At 38.5% G+C, this 26666-nt stretch overlaps 1 protein-coding gene across 2 annotated transcripts in view; it reads right to left on the bottom strand.

Annotated features, from left to right (window-relative positions):
* kcnh6a (potassium voltage-gated channel, subfamily H (eag-related), member 6a) overlaps positions 1 to 26666 on the bottom strand; it is a 32284-nt gene that overhangs the window by 4551 nt on the left and 1067 nt on the right. For both annotated transcript variants that reach the window (XM_055193983.2, XM_055193982.2), the window contains exons 2-10: positions 25163 to 25393; positions 21525 to 21677; positions 20835 to 20938; positions 20503 to 20755; positions 16421 to 16611; positions 6046 to 6471; positions 5440 to 5857; positions 5087 to 5286; positions 1979 to 2231 (exon numbers count right to left, since the gene is read on the bottom strand). In XM_055193983.2, the coding sequence (XP_055049958.2) occupies positions 1979 to 2231; positions 5087 to 5286; positions 5440 to 5857; positions 6046 to 6471; positions 16421 to 16611; positions 20503 to 20755; positions 20835 to 20938; positions 21525 to 21677; positions 25163 to 25393 (2229 nt within the window). The remainder of the gene's footprint in view (positions 1 to 1978; positions 2232 to 5086; positions 5287 to 5439; positions 5858 to 6045; positions 6472 to 16420; positions 16612 to 20502; positions 20756 to 20834; positions 20939 to 21524; positions 21678 to 25162; positions 25394 to 26666) is intronic.

The raw sequence follows: 26666 nt of genomic DNA, 5'->3' as shown, positions 1-26666 counted from the left end.
TAAGATTTCCAAAATGTAATAGACCACAAACATCAGGATAAAAAATCCTAGATTTACCCGTTTTGCTCCTATAGTGTGTGGTGTGCCATAATGTGTCAAAGACAGCACAACTCACACAAACAGATTTTCAACCAAAGTCTCGACTGTGAACCCAGGAAATCTCGCAAAATCTCGCAAGACTTCAGAATAAGAATGGCGGACAATATGCAGGAAGAAATCTCAATGATAGTGTTTGGAATGCTTTTCACAGAATATTCAAGGAAAAAAAATAGTTTTGGTGAAGTCATGGAGACAGCGGTTCACTTTGAATCAACTTCACTGTGCGCTGCCTGCACCATGACTGCTTCCTTCTTCCATCATCTCGCTTTCTATCTGGATATTGTTTCGTTTCACGTATTAATCTCAAGAGCGTGCACGCGTTTGTCCTCGGGTTCTTCCGATCAGGTTCAACAACAACAACAAACTTTATTTATAAAGCACATTTAACACAAACATTTATCCAAAGTGCTGTACATAGTGCAAACAATTACATATGTCCAAAAGCTAAAGAATAAAAATATGTTTCCAGAGTAGATTTAAAAATGTCCAATGAAGGAGCAGACCACACATGATAAGGGAGAGCATTCCAAAGCATGGGCCCAGCCACAGAAAAGGCCTGATCACCCTTTAATTTGTAGCGACTTCGTGGCACATTTAAAAGCAAGTGATTTGAAGATCTAAGTGCCCTACCAGGACAATAAGGTACAATTCGATCACAAATATACGTTGGTGCAGAGCCAGACAATGTCTTATAAATAAACATAAGAATTTTAAAATCAACTCGAAACTTAATAGGAAGCCAGTGAAGAGATGCCAAAACTGGAGAAACATTCCACTTTCTAGACTCAGTCAAAAGTCTTGCAGCTGCATTTTGAACAGTTTGTAGTCGAGATCGTGAAGATTGAGGAAGACCACAATAAAGAGAGTTGCAATAGTCCAATCTTGATGTTACAAATGCATAAAGATTCTTCAGCTTTGCAATGGATCTTAAATGGAGAAAGCTTCCTTTAATAACTGCACTAATTTGTTTGTCAAAGAATAGTGAAGAGTCAAAAATTACTCCAAGGTTTTTAACTTGAGTGCATACATTTGTTGAGAGAGGACCTAACTGGGCTTTCAGAGCAGGAACAGAATCTGCCGGACAACCAAGAATTAAAACCTGTGTTTAATCCTCATTTAGCTGCAAAAAATGATTTGTCATCCACTTTTTGATATCATCTACACATTCCAATAACACATAAAATGAAGCAGTGGTGTCAAGCCTTACAGGAAGGTAAAGCTGAGAATCATCTGCATAACAGTGATATGAAATGTTGTACTTCTGTAAAATGTGGGCCAAAGGCAGCATATAAAGGGAAACAATAAAGGTCCTAAAATAGATCCCTGGGGCACACCAAACAAAACAAGGTTCGGTATCTGTAGAACCATCAAGATAATCGAGACAGGATTGTTAAAAGGGAGGAAATCGGCCCAAAATCAGCCCAAATATCTTTTGGTGTGTACCCAGATTAAGTAAGGTGGTGGTAAGCTTTTGTTGGTATTGAGAAACATGGCAAGAGCTTTGTTATGTATTGATCCGCATGGCACATTACAATACCAAGAGCTGCAGGGACAGATTGTCTGTCCTGTTAGTAATCAATGAAAATGAATCAATGATATATCGCACAATGTTGGGCACATCAAAGCAGAAAAATATGCATTGAGATACAGAGAAAATACACAGTTAGCAACATAAGAAATTACATATGAATTTTATATTTTACCCAAAGTTACTGTAATACTTAAAATAAGTGCTTGTGTTCTAAAGGGCAAGTATGCCATAGCTTAAAAACAATTATCACATTTAAAATGAGTATTTATCCATCCAATCCTGATGGAGTAAACCATCTTTCAGAGAAACCAAGTAAACTATGAAATAACTTGAATATGCTTCTCAAACCTAGAATGGCCACCACCACGTCGTCTTTAAGGATCTCTATGGATCCTCTGGAGATGAAATATAGAGCAGTCAGAACGTCTCCGCTGTGCACTAGAGTATCTCCAGGTGGTGCATGAGTGGTCCTAAATCGCATGGCCAGAGCTCGCAGGCAGCCTTTACTCGCCCCGCGGAAGGCCTTGCAGTTCTGCAGCAGACTGCGGTTTAGATGCAGACAGATGTCAGCCTGAAGACACTCTGGAAAACCCTTCAACACCTGAAGCAGATGGGAGAAAAAATACTTTTTTTTAGTTTTACACAGTAACACACTTTTTATTTAATAGCCTGTACTTGAACATGGCAATGACCCATCAACTGAATGTGGGCAGGACTGGTTTACTGGTTTGAGCTGGTTTACTCCATTCCACTTGGTTCCTCTGTCTGGGCAAATTACAGTTTAGCAGATGGTCACCCTTCTAGTGCCCAAAACACCTCTAAAACCAGAAGACCATACAAGCCATGACCAAGGCCAGATACAAACCAAGACCAGCAAATGATCTTAAGCAGAAATCTTACAAATGTCTACAATAAAGTTTCAGAAGATATCTAAACAATGTCACAACCTAAACTATTTAAAACAGATTAACTACAGCTCCATTTTCATGATCCTGTCAGCCCTGTATGTCTTTTTATGTTTTTCATGTGATAGGATCATGGGATCCCCTATTGTTGTCTTGTTTTGTGTGGAAGTCACGTGGCCTGTGTTTTGTGTTTGTGTAAGTCTAGTCTCGCGTAGCCAGACCTTCAATCACAGTTTGTTTCATCTAGCGTCACGTTTCGGACTCCTCACAATAACGAGCCAGCTATTGAAATAACCAGCCAACTGAATAGCATCTAAATAAACAACATTACGTACTTTAGAACAACGTTGTGCACTTCATCAACAGCCACATCATTGAGACGCTCCCGTTAAACATCTGTTTGAAGTATATCTCTCCAATTTTTAACACCTACAAGAAATTCAGGAGAACTGAACTTTTTGACTCCACTAACTGCCTCAAGCAAAACTCTTGGACATCTTTTAAAAAGTCTATGCCGCGAACTTTGCATATTTTTGAGAATCCAATGTTTAGCTGATCATGATAACTGATCATTAATATCTACGTGAACACGACTGATTCTCTTCCTCAATGGAACGTCAGAGCTTTGTTTTCCAGGGACCGAAACTAATCGCAACACTCGCATCTTCTGGAAATCCGGTTTATTTCAACCAATCAAAGATGACTTCGACATTCCCACAGGGTTTCCAGAAAAGTGTACGAAAAACATCAGACGTTTAGCCAACAATCTGTGGGCAGTCTGAGGCTGAAACTAGTGTAACTCATGCTCTCCTGTCCTAAGTCTTGACTCCGCCCCCTTGTTTCCTTGTTAATTATTCATTATTAGTTAACGTCCTACACCCTGTCTGTCCTCGTTCCCTAGTTTACTTCTCCCCTATTTAATTTAGAGCTGGGCAAAAAAATCGCCTGCGATTCTCATGCATATCTCACGAGTAAAGCTGTTTCGGTGATAAGTAGTAAATCACCATAACCTGCTTTCAGATGGAGTGGTATTTACTACACAGAGCAGTATTTCACTGTGAAGATCGCATACAATATCGAAGGCGATTTCTTACAATTATGAACTTGATTTTGTGACCTTCTCTGTGAAATTCGGCTCTGTGTAGTAAGAGCTCTTTTGCCCAGCTCTAATTTAATTGTGTCTGCTGTCTCATGCTGGATTGTTTTGTTTTTTGCCGCTGTTGTGTGTGCACCATGTATTGCCTGTCATGTTTATTATTTGATTGTATTGTCTTTGTTTGCCCCCTCGAGGGTTTCTGTTATTTAATTAAAGTCTTTTGTTCGAAAGCAGTCAGCAACTGGGTTCTGTCCTTCCCCACACATGACATCCATACTCTTAATGTATTTTAACAACTGAGAGCTTAGATGCAAAACGCTCTATGTGCGTCTGACATGTTTTCTTGTAAATTACCATTTTTATTAAATTAGCAGACTCTTAATAAATTCTGCCAACAAAACGATATTTAAGGAAGACCTAATGCTGCGTTTACACCAACCACGGTAGAGGCGTGAAGCGCAAGTGATTTAAATGTTAAGTCAATGTGAAGATGCGTTGACGCACGTCCGGAGGCCCCGCGGCACAGAAGAGGCGTTTGGCGCGCCATTCCAGCGAATTGAGCGTTGTGTGCGGTACGCGCAAATGGTGCTTTTTGTGCATTTTGCGGTTCACACGAATTTGCAGCTGACGCCCGAGTTGAAAATTTTGACCTTTGGCGGAATTTCGTGCCACATTAACCAATCAGGAGCCTGCTTGCTGCTGTGGTGGCAGCCCCGCCCGGAGTCACTCATTCAACCAACGCTTGATATTGTCCGTAAGCAGTCACCCGGAGCTATTCGACACAAGTTCTTATTTCTATAGAGGAGACAGGAATAAAAAGGACCTCACTTGGAAGAGTGTCAGAGAGGACTTTGATAGTGGTAAGTTGTAATACACACTTCACTTTTGAGTCACGTGACGTTTATCAACCCGCGCCATTTATTTCCCCCCTATAGTAAGGTTACCAAATACAAACTGGTAACTCTCTTGAAAAAATGCACAATCAACATAAGTTATCTTTGCCTCTAACGCGCGTCAAATGCTTGCTTTTTCCGCGCGTCTACTCCGCTCTACATGCGCGAATGCATTCAAACTGTTCAAGCGGCAAACTAGGCGTGGTAGACACGATTTTGACGCCTGAAACGCGGTTGGTGTAAACACACCGTAAGGCTGAGATTAAGCGAATCTGAAGCGAAAGTATTTGATGAACCTATAATACGTGCCGAAAGAGAGCATTTGGTTAATATCATAATTTTATTTGTGATGGAGGAGGTGTTTAGCAGCTTTTGCATATGCTCTTATCAATTGTCTCATTCTTAGGAGAAACATTTGAGTTTAAGTTGATACTTAAATAATGAGATCTGCCTGAGCTATGAAAGAGCAACATCAGAGCAATAAAATGTTCGTCTAGGCTACCAAGTTATGTTTATGTAGTACTGCAGGTATATTTGAACATCACGTGTGTGTATAACTCACTGCATTCATGTCGATGCCATTAGTGTAGGACCAGGCGTGCTGAAAATACTCCTCCAACCGCTGCCTAAGCCCTCCAGGGATCTGATGAAACCTGATGAACTCTTTCACACGTAGCATCTGAGTGTGGTAGCGAGCTGTTCCTGAATATAACCTCTGAATTATAGCCGAAACATTGCCGAAGATACTGGCATACATCAGAGCTGAAAGAAAAAAGATTCAAGATCATCATGTGTCGGCCACTTCAAATGGGCACGACAATACCAGATATTTAAATAAAGTATAAGTGATTGTACGTTATACTCTTTATGTCGTTTATATCATAATGTTTCATTTTGTGAGTTCAGTGTACTCACAGCCAATGAGCATGACGCAAATGCTAAAGATCTTCTCAGGGTTGGTGTTCGGAGACACATTTCCGAATCCCACACTGGTCAAGCTACTGAAGGTGAAATACAGTGCAGTTACATATTTATCCTTGATGGAGGGGCCAGAGGCGATATCGCTCTCGTTGTACTGCTTGCCGATTTGGTCGGCCAGGTTGTCCAGCCAGCCGATCTTCATACCTCCGATGCGCGAGGAGCTGGTGCGCTCCACGTTGCCGATGGCATACCAGATGCATGCCAGCCAGTGAGCGATGAGCGCGAAGGTGCACATGAGGAGGAAGAGCACTGCCGCACCGTATTCAGAGTACCGGTCCAGTTTCCTAGCCACGCGCACCAATCGCAGCAGCCGTGCGGTCTTCAGCAGGCCAATCAGAGTGGTGGTTTGAGGCTGAAAAGAGGAGAGGAAATTAATTCATAATTTTTTTTAAGTCCAACAAACATAATTAATGTTCAGTGTCCATGCTCTTACTAATAGGAACCATCATACTATTACAGCCGACTCTATAAATATGACTTTATGCTTTACTGCATTGTATATATCATCAACATAGCAGTATATCTTCAGTATCTGCTCACCTCATCTGATCCCGATCTGAAAATAAGCAGATCGAATGGGATCGCAGCAACAATGTCTATGAGGAACCAGCCCTTGAAATAGTGCTGGGCTATCCGAACTGGATTGCTGACCACCTCGTCATTGTGATTCACATATGTGGTCCTGAAATTAATGAGGATGTCAATGATGAACATGACATCCACCACCAAGTCCACTACATTGAGAGGATTGCAGGTGTAGCCGCAGGTGCGCCTCCTCTCATCCTCCTGCTCATTGAGGAGGAAGGCCGCAGAGTAGGGAGTGAAGACGGCTGTGTAGAGCACCAGAAGCAAGATGATCCAGTCCCATACTGCCTTGAACGGGCTGTAGTGGAGAATGGTCCATTTGTGAATGCGTGGAGCTTGGAGCTTGTATTCGGGGAGCACATCTGCTCCAAGTGAGAGAACCTGAGAGAATAAAAAAGAGAGGGAGGATGAGAAATTACACACTTTCAAGAAAATGCTGGGTTGTTTCAACCCAAACATTCAGTGAAAATATAACCTTGATATCTTTAATATTGACGGTGTAAAGTCATGTCTAAGATTGAAATTAATGATTGAAATTAAACTTAATTAGATTGAGACTGGATTTTTCAAACCACCAACCAGACTTTATAATGTTGTCATTCATGTAACAAAGAATAGCCTAATAAAGGCCTAATAAACACAACCTTCGAAGCTCATCTCATCTGATATCTAAACTGATCTAAAATGATAGAGCTTAGTTTCAAGGCAAAATCAGTTTCTCTCCACATTGGTGACAAACCCAGGCAACTGTTACTAGTCATGCAAATATAGCTCTTCCACTATCAGCTTACATGAGGAAAGCCTGAAATATACTGTTTGTAAAAGGAATACTCCATTTTCTTAAAAAAATATATACTCACCCCTATGTCATCCAAAATGCTGATGTCTTTTGAGAAGAAATTATGTTTTTTAAAGAAAACATTCCAGGATTTTTCTCATTTCAATAGACTTTATTGAACCACAACAGTTAACAGTTTCAATGCAGCGTCAAAGGGCTCTAAACCAGGGGTCCCCAACCTTTATTACACCGCGAACCTGTTTAAGCTTAAAAAAATTTTTTGCAGATGTGGGTGAGGTTGGAGGGGTTGTTGCCGAGTTGCATGAAGGAGGAAATGAGGACGAGAGATGCCAGAAGAATTGTGGCTGGGCACGGAGACAGAGAGACTCCCGTTTACCATACGATTTTAATGATGATTGACACAGGACTGTTAAGGTTCCTTTTAAACCTACGTTAAAAGTGTACCCATTAAAATATTATTTATTTTGATCATGGTGCCACGATCGCTGAATAATTTTGAATTTTACAGAAGCCTGCAATTACTTTTCATTTGCGATATCAAAGAATGTCTTCACGAATTTACGTGATTTGCGAGGTACATTTGCAAATGATTCATAAAGTCATACCTCTGCAATTCTTGGATCGATTATGTTTTAGAAGTACTGTATGCTCAAACTCTAATGACAGCAATGTGATCGCCGATGCGCTTATATAGAGATAGAAAGAGAGACAGAGAAAGTGGAAATTATTGAAGTCGGTTCTTTATGGACATTACACATTTTTTTCAAGACGTTCTTGCGACCCGGTGGCAACTTGTCCATGACCCGGTATTGGGTCGTGACCTGGTGGTTGGGGACCTCTGCTCTAAATGATTCCAAGTGAGGCATAAGGGTCTGTTATCTAGCAAAACGATTTTCATTTTCAGCAAGAAAAATACAGAATAAGCACTTTTAAACCATTACTTCTCATCTTACACCAGTCGTGTGGCACGCCAGTGGAACCTTACTTTATCCGTTAGGACGTCGAAAGGTCACGCGTTACATATGAGAAATGCACATTTGCGGACCATTTCAAACAATTATCTGACTCAAAGACATTAATTAGTATTATACTACGGGTCCGTTGAATGCTTGAATCTAATGAACGTTTAGAGATCTGCAATTATTTTTTGGGAAACGCATGGCGAACGTAGTTCCAGGCAGCTGTCTTGACCGCATTAAAGTTCCATATCACTTCGCATATTAACTGTAATAACGGACTAACAAAAACAACATGACAGACGATTTTCCGAGGCAATAACATTGTAACACAGGTATCTTTCTCTCGCCCGCTTACTCTCTCTCTCTCTCGCTCTCTCTATCTCTCTCTCACTTGCTCTAAAACTGCAATTTTAAACTGCATATGAACTGTAAACTGTTGAGGTCCAATAAAGTCTATTAAATTGAGAAAAATCCTAAAATGTGTTTCTTAAAAAAACTTAATTTCTTGCCTGAACAAAGAAAGACATTTTGGATGACATGGGGGTGAGTAAATTATCAGGATTTTTTTAAAGAAACTGAAGTATTCCTTTAAGATCACATCCTAATATCTTTCAAACCAGGAATAAAATATATCAGTAGTTGTTTTATAAATATCTTGTAGGTCAAATCACACACACAAAATCTCAACAACCTAGCAGTGCATACATATGGCATTATATATAATGGTTTTGTTTGCTTAGACTTTTTTATTAGAAAATGTAAAAACACATCAGGATATGTCCTTATTTAAAACTGAACTGTCTGGATTTTTATTTTTGAGTAATTTATCAGTTTTTTTTTAGAAACTGCTGTATTCCTTTAAGATCACATCCTAATATCTTTCAAACCAGGAATAAAATATATCAGTAGTTGTTTTATAAATATCTTGTAGGTCAAATCACACACACAAAAAACAGGCTAGTAAAAGAAATACAAAAGACACTTGGCCACTGTAAATGCAGTGTGGATTTAAAGACAACATTTACATATAGTTTGTATTGTGTGACTCAGGGGCTTTGCATCGTGTTCAGTATCAGTTCATCAATTCACAATGTCACAATGAACTCCAGCATCCCTGCCACGGATCAATCTCTGGACACAAACCGAGACAACAAGAAGCTAACTAGAGAAATCATATTCGCACTTATATACTGAAGAAGCTTTAATGCACAGGTCTCTTCTGTATACAGCTGCTATTTAACACTGATACCCATTTCTTTTCTCCAAATAAAACATCAACTTAGGCTACTAATACACCATTAGTAACCAATGATCACTGCTGGCACAAAAGACCATGGCAACCACAGGCTGCCATGGAAACTACAAGTTGAACAGTAAATATCAATCATGTGGAAAAGTTGGTCGATTCAAACCTTTCAATTTTTGGTGGGAAGAAATTTTGTTAACAAAAAGCAGAAAATGACCATTTGACATTGAACACATGACCACTGCAATGACGTCATCTACAGATACTTTTACTGATAACAAAATCTTAGCAACCTAGCAGTGCATACACATGGCATTATATATAATGGCTTTGGCTTTTTTATTAGAAAATGTCAAAACACATCGGGATATGTCCTTATTTATAACTGAACAGTCTGAATGTTGATAACGTGTGGGTGTTGAATTACTATTTATATTCTTGAACAGGTTACTCCACAAATAAATACAAATATTAACATAGAATATGTATTATGAATAAATATATCAAATATGAATATTAAATAAAACTATGATAAACAGTCTATTATAACAGCATCTGGCCTAGAGACAGAAGACAAACACAGCAAGAACAATCATTTAGCTGAAACCATCAAAAAATCATATCAATAGATTAATGAAAACATTATTTACTCTGTGTGCATCCCTATAAAGCTTAAGGGCTGTTTTTCCTGCACTAACCGGTACGACAATAAGAGACTTCATGTCCAGAATCTCCAAGTCATCATGCATAAAATATCCACAACGTGCCTCGCAAGAAACTCCTTCCTCTCTACCTCAACACTTTTTCATCTCAGCCATCTTTAACACTGTACACAACCACCTGAACTAACCCTAAATACAGAAGGCAGCAGCGTATGAGGCTTTCTCTAAACCTAGGGGACAAAATGCTGGACTGCTGAACCATACACGATTAGCCGGTTAAATGCACTAATTTACAGAAAAAAGTAACACAGGATTGGTAGGGGGTGAGGGAAGGTTTTTGGAACATTTTTAGCAGGTCAAACCAATCCAGAGCTAAAAGCCATCAGAAAACACATAGTAGTCAAAGTACAGCATTTGACAATACAGATGACAGAGTTTAACCCCCGCAGCCCATCTTCATCATTTGAGTGACATGTGACACGTTTCTTACTGTAGTAACACTTGTAAACTATCCCAATGTAAAATTTTGAGTCACATTTTCCTTATGAATACTATTGTTCTTGAATAGTATCCATAGTATAACTTTGGACTTCATATTAAACGTGCTATAAAAGTTTCTTCACATCAAAAAAAAAAAAGATTACACAGCTCATTGGAATGCTTGATTCTGATTGGCCAGTCGCGACATTTACAGGTTTGTTATTCCCAGATAACAACCGCTCAAAACTAATAACACAGGGAACCCCGATGCTGCAAATGATTTTGACAGGTAAAGTTTTATATTTTTTTCACAAAATTAAATAAAATATGTGTTTTATTAACATATATGACATTATATTTACAAATGATTAAACCAAATTGTGTTTGTGACATTGGAACGTCTTGTCTTATCTTAAAAACGAAAGACAGTAATTTTTCCTTACAGCAGGTCTGTATTTGTGTATTTGCATATTTCAAATATTTCAAAGCCACCGGTTGTAATCGTGAAATAAGTATATTAAATAATTATTTATTTATTTATGTATAAATCATAACTCTATTCCTCCATATATTTCTTTTGTTTTTCATTCTCCATCACATGCAAAGAAGCCCAAATTTCAGTCAAAATGTACCACTCCACCATGAATGTCACAAGCAGCACGTGATCGTCACCCGAGTGACCTTTACATATTAATTTGCATTGAGGAAAATCCCTCAAATATAAATATATTAACAGTAGTTTTGATCATTGTATCTAGATTCATTGTCTGTATGCAGAAACAATTAAAAAAAATTTAACATTTCTAAACAGCCTCTCCTACACAAGAAATTACAGTATAACTGGCACTTTAGCAGTAACTTACTGTAGAAATAAATTTATGCTATTGACTGGCAACAGTTTGTTTAAAGTTAAATTAACATTAAACATTAACAAATCTTTCTCTTTATACAGTACATTTATAAAAAACAGGCTCATGAAAAGCATTCTGGGAACCCAAATCTGTAGGAATAAAATGAAAAACGTTGATGAGGATTTCTTGTTCCTAGAATGCTTTTCATGAGGCTGTTATTTTATAGATGTAATGTGTAAAGAGAAATATTTGTTAATGTCAATGTTCATTTAACTTTGAACAAACTGTTGGCATTAAATAACATCAATTTAAATCTACAGTAAGTTACTGGCAAACAGCTGCATAATTACAGCAACATTTTGTATAGTGTAGGTAACAGAAACAACAGTCTTTCCTGACACCACCATAGTACACACAGTTAAAATACTTCGTTTTGCTACGTGACCTCTTAAGAAGGCAGTGAAAGGCAGCAAAAAAAGTAGTTATGAGAAGCTCAGTCTCAGTCACACCCTTACACAATATGCACTCAACAATATACCTGTGTCCTCAATTTAACTACCAAATTAACAAAAACGACAAGAGTATGTTTCTCTCAATAGTTTTTTTATTTATCAGTCTACTCATGAAACTAACATGAGTAAATGCACATTCAAACCCATGTGCCGATGTCCTAATGTGCACACACACGAATTTACTGGAGCGAGATATCTGTGCTTATTGATATAATCTAACGCTCTGTTTCATAATGGTGAAACTAAGCAAATCTATTCTGACTGTCTGCATGCCGACCACAGCCACAAACTCAAAGATAGCAGATATACAGCACAAAACTTTACTGCTAACTTTATCTCAGTTCATTGTAACATTTCCATGACATGTGTTCGATGGTACTGTGTGTTCTTTCTACCAACAAAAAAATACATAAAAAATTCCCCCGTTCTCCAGAAGAGCACATTCAACACTGCACCCTCACATGCAAAACAAAAACAAAAAAAATACGTGAAACAAAAGATGAGACGTGTTTGCATGCTACAACAGACAAAACAATAATAACAAAAAAAACCATGGTGAATAGCGATATTATTCGTTTGATAAAACAAAAAAGGGAGGCTACAACAACTAACTAAACACAAAATAGGAAAAATAAGCAGTAAATAAATAACTAAATAAGCAGACAATAACTACACAAAACAATAAATACACAAAAGAAAAGAAAGCAAGAGTCGTATCATTTGGCATATGTCAAACGTGTTACTCGCAACAGAATCAACAGAGACATGTGTGGCATCAGCTGTCACTCAAGCCCATTAAGGTCCTGACCCATTTTTTTTCAACCAGGTGTGCGATGTAAACGTTCAGAGAGAGCTGGCGAGATGCCCAATGCAGCGGAGCTTTGAGAAAACAGGGTGTATAAAGCGAATAAACTGTAAATAAAGATCAAGACAAGTAGCAGCACTTACCGGTTTAAGTTTCAGGCTCATGATGGCACTCTGAGCTGAGACAGGAAACTACAGAGCACTGACACATTGGGAAACACGCCCTTTTCCCTTCGTACTGCACACACACACACACACACACACACATACGGATAAAGGTACGGAACGGAGGCCGTCTGATTTGCATAAAGATTACCCTATTGTGGACAAAACAAGAGCTGATATAAGTCATCGCAAAAGATGACCTACGCTACACATACACTGTAAAATGAACTTATTTGTAATTTTTACGTTAACTATAAAAAGTGATTTCATTGCAATTCATAAAAAGAAGTTGAAGTTTATACGTTAAAGTGTAGTTAAATAATAAATTATAATGACTTGCACAGCCAATTTAATTACACTTAAAGTATTAAGGCAGCTAAAACATTTTTACAGTATATATGTATGATGTTTTAAACGGTATGATACTGTAGTATTACTGTATGTGCACAAGTTAGACAGTAATACATTCATCCTTTTGTTCTAATTTGAGCCTATCACAGTGTGACAGCTCTACAGGTACAAGCCAAACTTAAAGGGATACTTCACCGATTTAGCATTCAGCTTTGTATCTGTAGAAACCCGGCAGTATTACTGAATGACCATGTTTCCCTCCCTCATTTCCCCCTGAGAGGAGAGATATCTGCATTTTGGTTCTGCAAAAAAGTCCTCCGATTATGTAATATGACGATTTTTGCATCATCGGAGGACTTTTTTGCAGAACCAAAATGCCGATATCTCTCCTCTCAGGGGGAAATGAGGGAGGGAAACATGGTCATTCAGTAATACTGCCGGGTTTTCTACAGATACAAAGCTGAATGCTAAATCGGTGAAGTATCCCTTTAAAGGAATAGTCTACTCATTTTCAATATTAAAATATGTTATTACCTTAACTTAGAATTGTTGATACATCCCTCTATCATCTGTGTGCGTGCACGTAAGCGCTGGAGCGCGCTGCGATGCTTCGATAGCATTTAGCTTAACCCCATTCATTCAATGGTACCAATCAGAGATAAAGTTAGAAGTGACCAAACACATCAACGTTTTTCCTATTTAAGACGAGTAGTTATACGAACAAGTTTGGTGGTACAAAATAAAACGTAGCGCTTTTCTAAGCGGATTTAAAAGAGGAACTATATTTTATGGCGTAATAGCACTTTTGGGAGTACTTCGACTCGCCTGAAAAGTCCACTCCCCTTTCACTCTCATAATGGGAGAGGGAGGGTGTTACTGCGCCGAGTTGAAGTACTCCCATAAGTGCTAATACGCCATAAAATATAGTTCCTCTTTTAAATCCGCTTAGAAAAACGCTACGTTTTATTTTGTACCACCAAACTTGCTCGTATAACTACTCGTCTTAAATAGGAAAAACGTTGATGTGTTTGGTCACTTCTAACTTTATCTCTGTTTGGTACCATTGAATAAATGGGGCTAAGCTAAATGCTATCGAAGTGTCGCAGCGCACTCCAGCGCTTACATGCACGCACACAGATGATAGAGGGATGTATCAACAATACTTAGTTAAGGTAATAACATATTTTAATATTGAAAATGAGTAGACCATTCCTTTAACAGACAGATAGTTTTTGGGCTTCACTACACTATTGCCATGTTGATCTCTGTGATATTTGTAATACCAAGCAGAGTCTCTGAATTTGAATGTATATTGAATATTGTAATGTTGGTATCTAATATAACACATAATTTCCATAGAAATTATGGCCTGGAAATAAATAACTTCCATAGATATACAGGCCTGGAAATCCAATTAGAAGATTCTGATTTGATTCTTTCAACCATTTTGATATTTCCAAGTTGTGCCGTGAAAACCCTGTTGCACCCGTAACTTCTTATCTGCTTCATAAAGCAAATGCTCTTTAAAATACCTCCTACCCAGACTGTGAAATACAGCACAGCCGTTCACATAACAAGATACGTCATGTAGACAAATCAATGGTGAGAAAGATCAATGCAGATGATTATTTCGCTTCTTGCTTAGTGTCAAATCGAAGTCCAATTATCAAGCCAGGAATTGCCACACACAATTTACCACAGAACCTTACATACACACAAAACATTAGCCATTACCATAATATTACCACAAATTACTTTCTGGCCAATCAGCTTTGAATACTTAAATTCAGAGTTTCAAAACAAAAACACTATTAAAATACAAAATAAATGTGTGTTAGCGAATGATGTAATCAGAAGAAACTTACAAAGAGAGAAAGAAAGAGAGAGAGAGAGAAAGCAAAAAAATTGCATGCACACTTTTCTTGATGTATATGTGCAAAGAGAAACAGACCGGCAGATAAAACAGTCTATTTGACCCCTGTTGTCACTGCCCTCTACATCCATTAGCCCCAGAGGCCAAGGTCACCAATACACACATGCGCACACACACACACACACACACACACACACACACACACAAACAAACAAACAAACACCTATGCACGCGCACACACATGACAAGCTTACGAAAATTAAAATACTCTTAACATTTACGCATTTGGCAGATGCTTGTATTTAAGTCAATTAAACTATACATTTATCAGTATGTGTATTCTCTGGAATCAAACCAATGAACTCCACCAACTGAGCTACAGAAACACCAATTTAACATCTTAAAAATACGTTTAATGTAATACGTATAATGTACATGCTTAAAAAATATACTTTTTTGGTTTCGTTTGATCTTAATGTTTCCAAGTATTGTTACCTATGTAAGCTGTATTGTTAGACGCACTGCCTTCCAAACACCTGTAACAATTCAAAGACTCTTTTTTTTACATCACTCTTAATCTTTATGTATAAAGAGCAAATGTCCCAGCCAAAACACGTTTTCCCCAAGGGCACAATCCACATCAAAACCCCTAATACAAGTGACCAAAACACATACAGTACATCTCAACAGTACACCTGTCTATATTCATTGTGGTTAAATACAAGTTAATTGAAAAACAATATCACACAAACACACAAGCAGGGTTTATGACTAAAATGTGCAAGCTTAAATCAGCAGTAGATGTGTCAGCAAGATTGATTTTTCCACTGGTAGGGAAACACACACAGTCTCCTATTTGTGTCCATGAAGAGTGACGTCACCAATAATCTCTTTCACACTTTCTTCTCTCTATTGCACTGCAGTCCTCAAACTTTAAAGCCAGTCTTCTATATACTTATGGTATACAGTATATGTGATAATGAAATATGATATACAGGTGCACAAACTCTGCTCCAATAATCATATATTGTTAAGTAAGTCACTAAAGCAGGAAAGTGTGCCCATACATGCTGCTGTGTACTCCATGAACATCTGAATAAACACTGCCTACAAAACTGTAAGTAGGTCACAAACTGCGTGAGGTTTTTCAAATTAGTTAATCATATAGATGATGTCATTAGGCTACAGCCTTTTCACTGGTGATCTTTAAATTCAGTCAATCAATCGTGTTGTTTATTTACACTTTGACTGAAAAACATTGAGATTGGAGCTTTGCTGTTAAGTTGCTCACAATGTCTGTGTTGATTTAGCACTTGATTCACTAAAGGAAATGCAAATCAGGCAAGACCATGAATGGCACAGACGTGCCACAAAAAGCACTAGATTCCAACGGATTCAGGATGTAACTTCATTTATTTATTTGACTGTAATACTTTTAGCACTTTAAACTGCAAAAGTACTATTCACTGTTTACTATTACATTCCTTATTATATATTATATTACTATACTCTTATATATCAAAACAAAACGTATAGAGATACCACACTGCATCATGCACAGTATCATAACAACACCTCTGTCTGGATGTAATGTATCATAATGACCTATCAAAGACTATAAAGCTTACCTGGGTGACTTGCGTAACCTTTTCCGAGACATTCTGTGTGCGATCTTTAATCTTGCTGGGTGCTATGATCTCAATCTCTGTGGGTGACGGGGGTCTGAGACGGTCAGAGCCAAATGATATCGTCACCTGAGGGATGCGGTGCCGCATCAGATCAGAGTCTGAGGTGGAATTTAGATTACTGGGCTTCAGATCTGAGAAAGATAAATAGTATCATCCATTCAGCCATTATGACTCTTGTGCACATGCATTTTCATTTTAGCAAGTTACTTAAAGGACAAGTTCGGTATTTTACACTTAAAGGTGCATTGTGTAATTTTTAAAAGGATCTCTTGACAGAAATGCAAAATAATATACAAAACTATATTAATATGGGTGTATAAAGACCTTTTTATAATGACCCGTTATGTTTTTATTACCTTAGAATGATACGTTTTTATCTACACACACCGAGGGGCCCCTTACGTGGAAGTCGCCATTTTATGCCACCTTAACGGACAAACTTTTTTGCTAAGTTGTCTAAGTCAATGACATTTTTTTCCGGTGGCGGCTACCGTAGCTTCTCTATGCATTTCAAAAGCGAGGGGTGAGCAGTGGACTGAGCTGTTGGTTGCAATTCACAACATCACCACTAGATGCCACTAAAATTTACACACTGCACCTTTAAAGCCCTCTTTTCAGACCGTTCACGATGAAACAGAACGGCCCCGACTGAAACCTGGACAAATGATGCTGGCCCGAGAATCTTCGGGTGCTTCCTGCATCACCTCCCACCTCCACAATGGCCGCACAGGTGCACAGGAACAATCCCTCCCAAAATGCATCAAACCCTCGGTCACAAAGACGTGAAACTCACCGGTCAGGGGTGTTCACTGATATGCTCACACAAAAATCCCTGCAAAATACGCACTCAAACAGGTTTTATTGTAGTTTTGTGCTGTGAAGTACGATATTACTCCGTGCCGGGAACTTTGTTTGTATTCTTGCAATTGGCAAAGGCGGATTATCGCCACCAACTGGGCTGGAGTGTCTATTATTCAAGCTCTCAGCGGAAGAATATACGGGTGTGAGGCGTTTGGAAAAATAGGTCCACAAGTTTACAACGAACGGTAAAACAGCTGTTGGAAAGCATCTTTTGCAGCGATTTTTGTGTGAGCATATCAGTGAACACCCCTGTAAACGAAAGTTTAATGCATTTTGGGAAGGATTGTTCCAGTGCACCTATGCAGCCATTGTAGAGGTGGGAGGTGAAACAACAAACACCCCAAAATTCTCGGGGCAGCCGCATATGTCGAAATTACAGTCAAAACCGTTCTATTTCATCATAAACAATCTGAAAACAGGGCTTTAAGGGTTAAAAACCGAACTTGTCCTTTAAATTATAACTAATACATGTATAGATGTATGTACACTTGATGAATACAATACCATGAAAAGTAACATTTATGCCTTTGGCAGACGTGACCTTCACTGAATCACAAGGTACTGTAGGTATACGTTTTATCATTTTGTGTGTTCTATAGGACTTGAACCCACAAACTTTTGCCCGTTTTGCAGACTTTCTGAGATATAGACCCCTTCAAGGTTTGTAAACATTGAATGACTATCGGGGTGCGCGCGCAGCACGGGGTCGAACTGTTCATACCATTTAGGCTTTATAATTTAATCTAACAGTGCTGAAAAATGATGACTTACCTCAAATGAAGTGAGCACTACAAACACAAGCCTCTTTGATCTTTGCATTGTACCAGTCTGCACGTTAATTGCTTGCAGACGCAGATGTTGTATTTTTTTGTTTTTGAGATTCTGCATGACTCGCGAAAACTTAACGGAAGACCTGGTGCGATTTTCACAGCCCACGACGTAAGTAGGCATTTTTGACGATACCGAATAATACGCAACTCAATCTGCTGTAATGACTTTTCTGACCCCGACATGCGCAGTGGGAACAGCCTGTGACGTGAACCGTGAAGGGGTCTATATTGAACTACTTTGGTGTTTCATGAAGAAAATAATGTCAGAATTGTCTCTTTTTTGGGTGGCCGAACTATTGCTTTAAGTATCTTTGAGTTCTACAGACGTCTGTACAGCAACAGAAATAAACTCTATAAAGCATGCACACACACGGCAGACACATCAGGGGTGGTTGGGGGGTAATCACAGTCACAAAAGCATTGATTAGGACTGCAGCTACAGAAATAGGCCCGTCAGGCTCCTACATGTGCCGTCTAACTGGGGAACCAATCAAGTCTCACTGCACACGTCTGAGATGTAACATTTCAGAATTTAACATGCACAAGTGGATGGCTTTGTTATGCTCATAATAACACTGAGCATTGTGCTGCATTTTGGAGTTACTCCATAACCACCATTAGAAAACAATACTAGCTTTATTCATGAAACGTTACTTATCTAGGCTAATTAGCTTGCGGGTTTAATGTATTCAGGGATCAATAGAAACATAACTCTTGATGTGAATGAACACTTTCATCCGTGAGTTTTGAATTCCGTCTGCGTGATTTTTATTAAAGGGGACATTTCACAAGATCTTTGGTGTCCCCAGAGTGCGTATGTGAAGTTCTAGCTCAAAACAGCATATAGATAATTTATTACAGCAAGATACAATTGCCACTTTGTAAGTGTGAGCAAAAATGTGCCATTTTTGGGTGTGTCCTTTTAATTGCAAATCAGCTGATCTCTGCACTAAGTGGTTGTGCAGTGGTTGGATAGTGCAGCTTAAGGGGCAGTATTATCCCCTTCTGACATCACAAGGGGAGCCAAATTTCAATTACCTTTTTTTTCAAATGCTTGTAGAGAATGGTTTACCAAAACTGAGTTACTGGGTTGTTCTTTTTCACATTTTCTAGAGTGATAGAAGCACTGGAGACCCAATTATGGCAAAAGTCAGATTTTCATGACATGTCCCCTTTAAGCGAGACAGAAAAGGAAACAGCAAACAGATGCACCGTCAGCTAGGAATGAGATCTGATAACACAAAACACTCACCTAAAGGATTATTAGGAACACCTGTTCAATTTCTCATGTATGCAATTATCTAATTAACCAATCACATGGCAGTTGCTTCAATGCATTTAGGGGTGTGGTCCTGGTCAAGACAATCTCCTGAACTCCAAACTGAATGTCAGAATGGGAAAGAAAGGTGATTTAAGCAATTTTGAGCGTGGCACGGTTGTTGGTGCCAGACGGGCCGGTCTGAGTATTTCACAATCTGCTCAGTTACCGGGATTTTCTCGAACAACCATTTCTAGGGTTTACAAAGAATGGTGTGAAAAGGGAAAAACATCCAGTATGCGGCAGTCCTGTGGGCGAAAAAGCCTTGTTCATGCTAGAGGTCAGAGGAGAATGGGCCGACTGATTCAAGCTGATAGAAGGACAACTTTGACTGAAATAACCACTCGTTACAACCGAGGTATGCAGCAAAGCATTTGTGAAGCCACAACACGCACAACCTTGAGGCGGATGGGCTACAACAGCAGAAGACCCCACCGGGAACCACTCATCTCCACTACAAATAGGAAAAAGAGGCTACAATTTGCACAAGCTCACCAAAATTGGTTGGTTTGATACACTTTGAGGTAAAAAATGTTTTTATTAAAAATCATATGGTAATTGGATATTCTTTTGTGTAAAATTATTATTTAAATTTTGCTTGCTCCATCTCAACGTGCTTGTCAACGCACAGATTGTTGCATATGCACTTGGGGGGCTACAAGGTAAAAATGTTGGGAACCAATGCTCTAGAATATGTATTAGAAACAAGTTGGTATAGTGTTTATAATCTGTGCTAATAGTATGTGGCAGTATGTGCAATAAACCTGATTTATTTTTATTTTAATAATTTTTTTTCCAGAAAAAATAATTAAAATAAAAATAAATCACTTTTCAGGTGACACAATATGGAAGAACGGTGCTCTCGTTTGGAGCCAGAGTCTGCACATTTGACTCAATCACAAAACACACAAATAAAGTTGTTACACACCTTTTAAATAGATAAAGAAAGAGCTGCTAATGCAATTCTCTACCAGTTGAGCTACAAGAGCCAATGCAATATCTATTCTTCTTACCGTTCCATTGGTCCCTCATGCCGTCTATGTCATGCAGCGAGGAAGCCCTGCGCAGACTGCGGATGCTCTCTCTGGAGCGGCTGTGTTCGAGCTGAGGTACGTTGGGGTCTAACCGATCTGACGGCCGTGACATTGGAGAGGGGAAGTCACAGGCGGAGGGGTTCTGCTGAATCAAGGCCTGGGTCTCTGACTTTAAGCAGCTCTCCTGAGATGACATCTGGAGGTCCTTCAGCACAACCTCATCAGTAGAGGGCTGCAGGATACACAAAGGGGAAAGTGTAGATCAGGAAAGTGATTTTGGATGTGCATTACAGCTGCATGTAGCCATGTACCTGTAAGTAGTCCACCACCACGCCCTCAAAGTGGTCTTTTGGGAGAGACGACTGGCGTCTGACACGGAGGGAAGGCATTCTGAACTTTATTTTACGCCTTTGACCTGATTCACAAACAAAACGCATAATCACAGTGAAATTTTAATAGCTCAAAACTTACTTTCTTAATGCTCAACATGATGTAAAGTTAGGGAGAAATGTATGAGTTTATTTTAAGATTTTACTTTTAATGTTTTTGTGGGATATACTAAAAACATGATATTCAGATGTTTATCTATACAATTTACATTTACATTCATGCACTTGGCAGGCACTTTTATCCAAAGTGCATTCAAGCTACACATTTTACACCTCATGCGCTGCTTACGGAATGCTCTACCTACTGAGCTACAGGAACACTGTAGTATGTTAACAATAACAAACTGAGGTGTGTATATATATATATATATAATTATCATTACAATTGTTAATATATAATTATTATTAGGCTTGACCCACACAATATTTCTGAGTCAAGCTTGCACATACACTTTACATATGCAACAGAAAATCTGACACCACCTTTATCAAATGACTACACCTACACACCAACCGTCACAGCTGTGTTTGTCTGTCTTCACCTTATAAGGTTGTTTTACAAAAAGGTCTAGAATCTCTCCCACACAGAGATATGATAGGACGCACACACACCTGCCCGTAGCCAGCTATTTGTCACACGCTGTTTGATGCCACCTTTCTTCAGGGAGGGGTCTAAGAGCTCCTGGAAGTTTAAGATGAACATGATAACAACTCCTTCCTCATTCTTTACTGGAATAACATCCACCAGACACGGCCTACAAGTTCCTGAAAGAGAAAAAGAGAAGTCATCCCCAAAACTATGCTTGTAATCTGCATAAAAATAATACAAATACATATTGTGTGTGTGTGTGTGTGTGGTGTGGCCAGACAGTAAATACATTCACAATATCAACAGTCATACAGTACCTCAAACTCATAAACATTTGTATATCTCAATGATTTACATACGTAAAAGTCGTTACGTTTTACATACAGTATGTGAGCCTGTCTATGAAATTCAACCTAAAATCTAATTATGAGATTTGGAGCATCAAAGTTTGATTACAATCATTGGGTCTCATTCACTAAGCATGCGTACTCACAACTTTGTGCGTGAGATGTGCGTACGAATGTTTTTACGAACAAATCGTGATTCAACAAAAACTTTCGTATCAAAATTTCTTCCAAATGTACGCAAAAATTCAAGAAACCTAAGACCACTCATACACAATAATCACTTACACTATAATCAAATGCTAGGCTATAATTATAATGTTTATAATTATGTTGATATATAAAATCCACATGATTATTTTTTATATTATAATATTTTCTGTATTATATATTATTAAAAGGGCCATGTCACAAGACTTTTTTAAGATGTCAAATAAATCTTTGGTGTCCCCAGAGCACATATGTGAAGTTTTACCTCAAAATACCATATAGATAATTTATTATAGCATGTTAAAATTGCCACTTTGTAGGTGTGTGCAAAAATGTGCCGTTTTGGGTGTGCCCTTTAAAATGCAAATGAGCGGATGAAGTGCAAACACTGATCACAATGATGGTGGTTTGTTGCAATTGAAACTCAGTTGTGCTGTGAATTATTTTCACTCTCTCTCTTTCTCTCTGCACTAAATGGCAGTGCTGTGGTTGGATAGTGCAAATTAAGGGGTGATATTATTATAATAAGAGCTCCTTATGACATCATAAGGAGAGCCAAATTAATCAATGACCTATTTTTTTGATGTGCTTGAATGGTTTACCAAAACTAAGTTACTTTATTGATCTTTTTCACATTTTCTAGGTTGATAGAAGCACTGGGGACCCAATCATAGCACTTAAACATGGAAAAAGTCAGATTTTCATGCCATGGCCCCTTTAAACATAATCTATATTATTATTATTACTCTATACATTATATTATATATTATTATAGCCTACTTATTTTTTCTAACCATAAAGAAGATGCGCGTAATGACAAATCTTCACGCTTTCCTTCCTCACTTTTTAAATCTCTATATATCTGTATATATCTATAAATCTCTGCTTAATTCCTAATGTAGCCTAAACGTCATGTAAATGTAATGAGAAGTCCAAACATCAATCCCTTGATCTCCTGTCTGTTTTATTTTAGATACAGATGTGCGTCTCTGTCAAATTAATTAAATGTCATATTTGTTAAGGCATCCAATACTTCTTTAATGTTAATCCGGTCGGTGGACAGCAACGGCTTCCTCCAGGGACAGCAAAAACTCCCAAATAAAAAATGCAAAGCAAAACGGACTTTACCGTAAATAAATAAAATCATAGATTTCTTTTCGAGCTCTTTTCCTTATATGACAACTGCTCTAAAGTTATATGGAGCTAGTTTTGGTGTGTTTTATGCAAATTATTATAAGACAAAACAAGCATTAAAAGAAGCTAAAAGATGCAACAATAAAGAATTTATTTTTTGCCATTTTTGTAGCGAATATACATTTGTTTAGTTATACCAAGCTCTAGTTTATTTTATTTGAAAAAAAAATGAGTGAGGGGGCTTAAAATATTGTTGTGGGCAACAAGGGGGCCTTGAAGTGAAAAAGGTTGAGAACCACTGTTCTAGAGCTTACTAATATAGAAATGTGAGATGTTTAAATAAACACTGATGCTTAATCTAACTAGGTTTTCATGAAAAACTGTTAAAAATACCAGAGGGCCATACTAGTTCAAACACACATGCAACAAGACACCCACACACAGATGCTGTCATTTCTGGGACCCAAATTCCCCAAGGCAATAGATATAAACCCATGAGAAAACCTTCAGCTCTAAACCCCTCTCAGATAAACACACAGATGTATAAGAACATTTAGAGGTCACTTATATTTTGGCTAGGAGACACTAAAAGATAAACCGTCTTTAATGACACACCGCTCTCAGGAAATCAATGCAACCTGCATTGCACTTTTAATCCACGGACAACTACCAACAAAAAGACGATTATAAGAAGAACCAGGGGATGCAAACTGATGTAATGAGTCACGGCAATGCAAATAGAGTGACGGAGAGGAGGACAGAAAACCAGAGGAAGAACGGCATGATTAAAGTCAGCCAGACCCCCCTCAGCTCTTGACTAAAGCAGGCCATCAACCACTCTATATATAGACCCTGCACTAAGACACACATACATACACCATCACACACAAAGGTGCACTTCAGTCCCCAGCTCAACCGTGACACGGATCTAGAAGTTTCATACGCTAAAAATACGTTAAAGATAAAAACAGAGCGAGCGTGTGCATGTTGGTTCATGCGTACATCTGTGCTCAGTGCATTAGTTTAGTAATAGGGGTGTGGGGCTTTGGATTCCTGTTGTCATGGTAATGTTATCAGTGCTTCCCGGCCGAAAGAACACCTGTCCACTTTCTAGCTTGAGCTACAACACACAAACAAGCTTAACAATGTGTGGAGTGCCAGCTACTCTCTTCATCTGTTTCTGTATGAGAAGATAGAAGCCAGGAAGGGGGAGGCGGACAGACGTCTGGTCTTCCTGTGCAACCTTATCTGGCCTCTTTCTCTCGAGAAAAACAGTCTGGTTAGCTAGTCTGCCAGTGTGGGTACTAGGTTGGGTTTTGGGCACTACAACTGGTCAAACTGCCCATGTAAAATAAGTTAGCCACTTATACAGCCTTGCACTGTTGTTAGCATAATCACTGTATGAATGTGCACGTACACTTGGTCTATTTAATATTGACTGATTTAGGTCATGTCAAAGATTGAAGTGAAATCAATTACTGAAATCAAACTTTAATACTCATAATCTCATAATTAGATTATAAGATTTAAAGGGACACTTCACCCTTTTGCATTAAGCTTTGTATAGTTAGAACCCCAGTCATGTTTTTGAATGGTCAGGCATAATTTCCTCAGTTGCCGCTGAGACAGGAGAAATACAGATTTCAGTGTTGCACTTCCTTCTTTCAATGACCCTCATTTCAAAATCATCATTTTGCATCATTGAAAGAAGGAAGTCCAATATCTTTGTTGAGGGGGTGAGACTACAAACACCCCTTTTCTCGGTCAAATAGGCACCAAATTATTACAAATATTTGTAGATGAATGTTTCTACAGGTGAAATGCTCCCTTAAACTTGGATTCACACACGGGGTCATATATCTTCTCATGCCATGTATTCACCTTGTGTCTTTTACTACATTGCTTACATTTTATTTGTAATCTCTTTCTTTGTATCTCCACTCTGTATTTCACTGTTATCTCTTTCAGCGTACCTTCTTTAGAGTAATAGAGGATCTCCACTTTGCACTCCTCTGATCCGAGAAGGGCCTGTGCCACCTGTGCCAGGGCGCTCTTCATTGTGCCCGGCCCCACAAGGAACTGACAGGTGCAGGACTGTTGCATGATCTCCGATCGCGAGAAACCGAACATCTGACAGAAGCCTTCATTGCAGTAGATAATCCCGCAGTTTTTCATCTGGGCATTGGCTATTAGGAATTTACGGTCTGGTGATGGGAAGAAGACAAAAATTGGGGTTAATTGGGAGCAGGACTAGGATAAACACCACTGACAAAAAGAGTGCAAATATGAAAATCTCTCAGTATTAGCTATCTGTCGCGCTGGCTGTCATGGCAGTGTACACTAGAGGTGGCATTGAATCCAAAGTCAAGTTTGAGTAAAACCAGATGATGTTATTCCAGCATGAACTGAGAATGTTCCATCACTAATGCATTAAGCCCTTCAACACAACGAATGGACAGGGTCACAAATTTGCTTTGGTAAATACAGCAATGTATATATATATATATATATGCATATTTAGTTTATTTATTTATATACATACATACAGTATATCTATTAAAGTATAAGCGTTATTTAAAGCTTTTACCGTTAAAACATGGCATGTGACATCAGTATATCCGGTGGTTGGTGTTATGCAAACAGGAAATCTGCTGACAGCTGTGTTATCATCAAAAGTATCATCAACATGTTAAAAACACCGACTTTGCCTCTCCAATTTACTCCAGAGAGCAACACAGTTCATCTACAGGCTGTGGAAAGGTTAGATGCTTTGCTTTAAACCAAAGATATTTTTGAGAAAATATCTTTATTGGACCTGTGCCTTTAAGGACACTAGCTTCCTTTTATCTTCAAATCTCAATTTTAAATCTCTTCATCATCTCTGAATAGTAATTGTGTTTGGTGACAGGAACTTTAATGCCCCTCAGCATCCAACTCATTAACGCCTTTTTACTTCAGGAACAGAACACAACGCACTGACATGGTTGCCTAGCAGCCACAAAATGACACTTAGCCTTAACTGATAGAGAGCAGGGGAGGAGCTGTAGACTCCCGCTCACACGTCTACATGCACTAGCACACATATGCAAACATACTTAAAAGATGAAGACAAACATTTTAAAACATAACACATAACTGATGTATGCATGTAAATGGCCTTTTTATGATACATGCAAGTTGTAAAACTGCAACTAACAAGAGCTTTAAAACAAAAATTACCCAAAAGTCAAAAGCAGAGGCATCATAGATATTGTATACTGAAATGACGAAAGATGCAAAGATCAAAATAAAGAGAGGTCTTTTGTCAAGATAATTGTTAATATTAAACCCTATGATAAGGGGCTTACAGAGGAGGCATAGGGCAGGCTAAGGATTTAAAGTAAGGTTTAGGTTGAGATTTTATTGAGGGGATTTCAACCAAAGATATGGATTATGGTTAGGATGTGAGAAAGGGTTCGGATTTGGTGGGATTTGATC

The sequence above is a fragment of the Misgurnus anguillicaudatus genome, chromosome 19 (assembly GCF_027580225.2).
Source record: "Misgurnus anguillicaudatus chromosome 19, ASM2758022v2, whole genome shotgun sequence".
NCBI lineage: Eukaryota > Metazoa > Chordata > Actinopteri > Cypriniformes > Cobitidae > Misgurnus > Misgurnus anguillicaudatus.
The sequence above is the reverse complement of the archived record's forward strand: the minus strand, read 5'-3'. Positions and strand labels throughout refer to the sequence as shown.